Below are 6517 nucleotides of genomic sequence, written 5' to 3'. Positions count from 1 at the left end.
GTTTTTATTTTGAATTTTATTTAAAGAAAAATGCAATTTGTCTTGTAGGAATAACTTTTCAAGTATGATTTAAACTGCCATTAAAGAAGAATGTTATTAAAAATTATAGCAACTACTTTCATGATGGTGCTGTTTTAATAAACCATTATTGTAATTAAAAATAAATTGTTCACAAAACAAAACAATCCATATTTTGACTGTTCACACCTTCAGCTTCTAGCCTGTAAACCAGCTTAGTAAGCCTGCAACTCGTCCTGACTTATCGTCCTAGTCACCCTAATTTTTCTAGTGTTCACCAATCACTGCTCTCTTTTTTTTTTGAGGGTATGTCGTTTACCAAAATCAGTCTTATCTTAGCAGGTACTAGCCCCGCCCACCTGCCCTTTCTTTTTCTTTTAGAGAATATGTCATTTGCCAAAATCAGTCTTATCTTAGCAGTAAACATAATACATATACTAAAAAATACAATATAAGTGATACCTGAATATAAGATATACATATGATCTAAAGTAACAAACGGCATTTTTAAACATTACAACATCTAATGCTAATTACCTGCGTCTAACTTACAAAATAACGAAAATCAATAATCGAATGTTTTATTGTTCGACAAAAAACTCATCAGCAAGTGATCAATGTCAAGGTATTAACACGTGTAGATTAGAATCCAGATCACCATTTACTAAGAGCAAAATTTACATTTTCTTATAAAATTAAGAATTCACTAATACGAGAAGAAAAATAAAATAAAAAACCGAAACAGAATTATGAAATATAATGTGAAATGATTTAAAAAAGAAAGTATGAGAAGATCAGTGTTGGGGACATATACTTTTAAAAGTATCTAGATACAGATATAGATATATGGAAGATAAAAGTATCTAGATACAGATTGTTTTCGATTTTTTCGAAATGTATCTAGATACAGATACAAGAAAACAGATACTTTTTGAAGCTTTGGCGAATAAAATAACTGAAAACATGTTTATGTATTTTTTTATCTATTGTTTAATCAGTTTTTTTTTTAAATTAACAACATTTCGAACGTATTGTCACCTAAATTATTTTTTCTTGGTGTCAGAATTTGGTTTCCGCTACTAAACACCCGTTCCACAGGTGCAGAAGAAGGGATTATGGTATTAAATTTAAAAAATAAACATTTTACTGTAGCATAGTTATTCAAGACTGAAAAATCTTTTCTTTTTTCCTGCAAATAGCTCATCGCTTCGCTGTTTGATATGTCGCAAATTGTGCAATATTTATTACGTACCTACGCTTAAAAAGAATATTTTTTTTGTTTTTATTCCCATACTACAGTGTCCAAATTGTGTTTGAGTATATCTAATAATTATCTCCAGCATTAAAATTAATATTTCAAAAGAATACGGGAAATGATAATTCTGTGCTGAAGGTCTGTTGTCGGCAACCTGTCATAAATTATTATTTTTCAATATCGGCTTACGATGTTTTTATGACCATGTCCGGTAATCGTCTATCCCGGTGCGGCAGGTATATACATATTAGGAAGAATTGCTGGTTCCGTTTAAGGCAAAACAAGTACAATTTCTTAGATAGGTATTTAAACCCCTTATAGGATCAAAGTCTGCCTGGCAGGCCGAAATCACCAGAGTGCAACTTTAAATTTTCAGATTTTTGTTGAAAATCATTTTATTTTAATCTCGTTTCACGATTTCTGAGAATATATCACGATAAATTATTCTATGGAGGGTTGTAAAAATATCAATTTTATTGCCCAAGATTTCCACTTAAACATAATCTGCACATTCTAGGGCAAAACGGACCTGCCAAGCCCGGCTCGCGTTAGGTCCAACAATGAAAAAGTGAAGAAATCACACATGTGGCAACAGGAAAAGATGCTACATTTGTCTGAAAAAGAAAGATATAAAACAGTAACAAATATACGATTTATGCGAGAGAAATGTATGTATTGAACATTCGATTAGTCGATTACAGAACTAATTTGTGCTAATTGAAAAAATTAATCATTATGTAACACGCAATTATTATTTTCTAAAAATAATGACATACCTTAAACAAATATTTTTACTATTAAAAATTACTCTTATTTAATAACACAAATACTCCGGACCCGAGTTACTCAGGTACAGAGATAAAATGCATTGCCCTGATAAGCGTAAAACGCAGTGAATAGTGAATTGTGGTTTATGGTTTTTAAAATACCATCTTACCATGGCTTAGATTTATTACCCCTCAGGAATATATTTAAAGATGTATAAGTACTGAAGGCTACAATATAGGAAATGATGGTATTTAAAATATGAAAATTTCCGTCACAGAACACTATTAGTGGACCTCTTACGTCTATTTTTGTTTATGTGGATAAAATACCAACATGAAGTATCAAAAATTACTACTAGTATAACTCAACTAATAACTACTGAAAAAAAAGTGAAATAAAAAAATGTATCTGTATCTGAGCCATTAATTTTGTATCTAGATACAGATATTTTGTGTTTAAATTCAATTTTATCTAGATACTGCCCAACACTGCCAACAATGCACTTTTTACCTTGAAACAAGAACCGCGAGAACAACGTTAATAATTGTAATTATAACTACCAAAGAAATAGGTAAGTACTCCTTGAACTGTGAATGAAAATGTAAACACATGAACATGACCCCTACCAATAATACAAGAAAGTTATTGTCGAAAAAAGTGTAGTATAAACTGGTTATTTATATTACAAGGAATGCAAGTGATCATTAATTTAATTAAATTTCTTCCTTCGTCGTTCGTGACTAAGCTTTTTCTCCCGTGATTTAGGCATAAACTACATAATTATGTTTACCTAATAAATTCTTTATAGTACCGGTATTAAATTACGTGTATAAAATAAAAACAAAAAAATACATATATATACATTAAAACAACTCACTCTTTCTCAAAACGTGCAGATTATCGCAACTCTTGACACAGTTCTGTAGAAATGTTAATCGTACTTATATCACTTGTCCTCGTTTGTGTTTCTGCCAAAAGTCTACGTAAGTATTGAAACAACTGTGTCCAATTTTTAAAGTAATTGAAATTTATAGCACCAGAAATCCAAAAATGTCGAAAATCTGACCCACAACTCGGCAAATGTTTGGCCAAAACTGTCGTCGATTCAGTGAACAAGCTTAAACAAGGTAGTAAAGAACTGGGAATTGTTCCTCTGGAACCGCTTGTTATACAAAAACTCGAATTTGGAAATTCTAGTGCTGGAGCAGTTGCTATACAACAAGTGTACGAAAATTTGAAGCTGTTTGGAATAACGAATTTTACTATATCCGACTCTGAGTGGGTCTTCTATAACACAATTTTACAAAGGTGGTAATTCTACTCACTATTTTAGGGCGAATTTCAGTGACGAAAACTGCTACTGGCGGTTTAAAACCCACACAGAGCTTATCAGAATGGAATCTGATTATAAAATGACCGGGCAACTACTACTTTTTCCCATAAATGGCCACGGAAAATGTAACAATACTCTGTGTAAGATTCAACAAGAAATTGTAATCGCTAGTAACTCAGAAAAATTCTATACTTTTCAGATGAGTGTGAAGCTATGTACAACTTAAGGTGTGAAAAGTACACAAAAAAGAAACAAAAACATATACGTGTAACTGACAGTGTGCTTAAATTAAAACCAAAAAGGGTTGTTTTCGATTTTCAGAATCTGATCGACGGAAATGAACAATTGAGTAACGAAGTACTGAAAACGATTAACGAAAATTCTGGGCAAGTGTACGCAGATGTGGGTCCAGCTTTTGACGAAGCCATAGCCAAGTACGAAAAGGAAATTATCAACCAAGTGTTTTCCAGAGTTGCAGAGAATGAGCTGTTTTTGTTATAGTTTGTGCCCGCAAAATAGTCATGACGTCATTTTAACATTTCTACCGAAAACATCCAGATTTTTAAGAAGCTAAAATTAAAATATGTATCTAGTATTTGAGTAAAGATAAAGAAACGTGCCAATCGTATTTTAAAAGTGAGTTTTTATATCAGTTTAGGTAGATGCATTGTAGTACTAATAATAAAAGTATTATTGTTATTCTTGAATCGTGATTTATAATAACCAATAAAATAACGAAACAATTTAACCACGTCTGCCGTATGTAATAACAGAGGTGCGACTGAAGACTGAACTAAAAATCATTTATGGTATTCATAATTTAAGACAAATAGCAATAACACTTATCAACTTGTAGACGTGAGAGTGAAAGAGAAACTAAACAAAAGAGGTTTTCTACGAATTGCCGACGGTCCAGACTTTTTTATTGCTCTGATTTCCGCTTATTGAATAAAACACTACATTTTTATTTTGATTTTCGGTGTTGTAATTCACATTTGGTTAATTATAACATGTCTAGATCTAGGAGAGGCTCAGCATCCCCTAGACTCCCCCTAGCTACAGCCTTGCCTAGGGGTTATGAAATATCGAGAAAATATGAACGTACCAAATTGCCCGATGGACTCCATTACTGTACGTCCTTAGGTTATCCTCGATAATAAAAACAACTCGAAAGTGTTTATGTTTATACATCCGAAGAATGTCACGTAGAAATTAGTTTGATTTGAATGAGTTCGTCCCCTCAAAACAGGCGATCAAAACTATTAAGTAGTAAACTGCAATCGACAAAATGTTCTGAATATCATTATTATAATTCTTATTAAATAAAGACATTTGTATTTTCACAGTTTCGGTAAAATGGTTTAACGCGTTCTTAATTTGATCAATAAAAAATATGAATGCAATACTGAATCAGAAATAAAACTCATCATATTTTGCGCATTTTGGATGGAAACTTATTCCGCAAAATTTTGAGATAACATCATTTTTTTGGGGCTAATAAACAGATTTATTTAAGATAAGACAGATTTTGGCAGCTGACATACTCCCTAAGAAAATAAGGGGCGGGTGGATGGGCCTAGTACTTGCTGAGATAGACTGATTTTGGCAAAGATATATTCTCTAAGAAAATAAAGGACGAGTAGGCGAAGTTAGTTTTGCTAAGATAAGACGGATTTTGGCAGATGACATACACCCGAAGAAAATAAAGGGTGGGTGGGCGGGGCTAGCACTTGCTAAGATAGACTGATTTTGGCAAATGGCATATCCTTTAAGAAACATGAGACTAATTTTGGCAAATGAACACTCTAAGAAAAAATTGGTCTAGAGAATTTAGACAGTACTTCCCTCGCTGTCGGAAACATGACAACGGCATGCCTATTATGTTTTTTTTTCTCATTACATACATAAATTTCGACCGCCCAACTTTATTTATAAACAACGACGTCATAGCAAAACGCACCTGTGCGAGATGTTCGACGTCCCGCATGCTGTTGAATGCGCCAAGGTCATCAAAAAAGCTTATGAGGGCAAAAAATGTATTTACAGCACATTATCAACGGGAATACATTACATCGGAAGAATGTCACGTAGACATTTGTTTGATTTGAATGAGTTTATCGCCCCAAAACAGATGACTAAAATTATTCATAAGCCTCCATTGAATAAAATATTATGAATATTATTATTATAATTCTTGCCTTATCATTATTTTATTATTATAAAGACGAGCGTATTCTCACATTTTCCAGAAAATGGGGTGGCTCATTCTTAATTTGATCAATAATAAATTGACTGATTCATTAATTTTTTTGAGTCACCTGTTTAAGCAAATCTAAGCAAATATATTTTGACCAAAAATTTACCATGCCTATGATAACTTTAAAACATCTCCAAGATTTCAAAGCATTCGGTTTTGTAGTTCCTGATTAAATCAATACAATAAATTTACGCATTCATTAATTTTTTTGGGTCACCCTGTATATGCAAATCCAAAAAATATGAATGGAATGATAAATCACAAGTATTGTCTCATCATATTTTCTACATTTTAGATAGGATTTATTCGGCAAAGTTTTGAGGTGACGTCATCAATTTTTTGGAGGGGACAAGTAAATATATTTTGAATAAAAACTTATCATGCTTATCATAACTGTAAACCATCTGCAAGATTTCAAGGCAATCGGTTTTGCAGATTCCAAATTAAATGTCAAAATGTTGTTTCCTAATTTTGATTTTTTTTTTCCAAAAATCTGGACGTTTCGGGTAAAATCTCAATTCGGAATCATAAATTACATGTGTAAGACTATGTTATTTGATACCATTTAAAACCTATTTACTATGTACAATTTTGAAGTGACTCATCACATTAGTGGTAGGGATAATTAGACAAATTTTGGTTAGCGTTTTATCATCTACATGATATACCTAATATAAATACAAAATTTGACAACAATCGGCCCAGTACTTTCGGGAATTATCTGTCTAATAAAAATGCGGGACGACAGACGGACAGACAGACGGAAACGGGGGACTTATTCAGAAAAGGTCGAAAAAATAATTGGGGTTATTTCAAATACAAGGAAATTAAACAACTTAAAAAAATCAGTCTGGTTATATCCGTATTTTGACAAAGAAAACCACTA

The 6517-nt window shown here is 32.2% G+C and overlaps 1 protein-coding gene across 1 annotated transcript; it reads left to right on the top strand.

Annotated features, from left to right (window-relative positions):
• Positions 1-2923: 2923 nt before the first annotated feature.
• On the top strand, positions 2924-4041 carry LOC135139984 (uncharacterized). The gene is made up of 4 exons (XM_064070358.1): positions 2924-3024; positions 3076-3319; positions 3375-3514; positions 3574-4041. Exons 1-4 carry the CDS (start codon positions 2970-2972, stop codon positions 3873-3875), a joined length of 741 nt encoding a protein of 246 aa, XP_063926428.1. The 5' UTR covers positions 2924-2969; the 3' UTR covers positions 3876-4041.
• The last annotated feature ends 2476 nt before the right edge of the window (positions 4042-6517 follow it).

Source organism: Zophobas morio, unplaced genomic scaffold, assembly GCF_036711695.1.
Source record: "Zophobas morio isolate AGI-343-1 ecotype UQ-CSIRO unplaced genomic scaffold, CSIRO_AGI_Zmor_V1 ptg000038l, whole genome shotgun sequence".
In the NCBI taxonomy this organism is placed as follows: domain Eukaryota; kingdom Metazoa; phylum Arthropoda; class Insecta; order Coleoptera; family Tenebrionidae; genus Zophobas; species Zophobas morio.
The sequence above is the reverse complement of the archived record's forward strand: the minus strand, read 5'-3'. Positions and strand labels throughout refer to the sequence as shown.

Coding starts and splice junctions, on each gene's coding strand:
- LOC135139984 (XM_064070358.1), top strand. CDS start 2,970: ATGTTAATCGTACTTATATCACTTGTCCTCGTTTGTGTTTCTGCCAAA. Junction 3,025..3,075: donor TGTTTCTGCCAAAAGTCTAC/GTAAGTATTGAA, acceptor TGAAATTTATAG/CACCAGAAATCCAAAAATGT. Junction 3,515..3,573: donor AAAATGTAACAATACTCTGT/GTAAGATTCAAC, acceptor TATACTTTTCAG/ATGAGTGTGAAGCTATGTAC.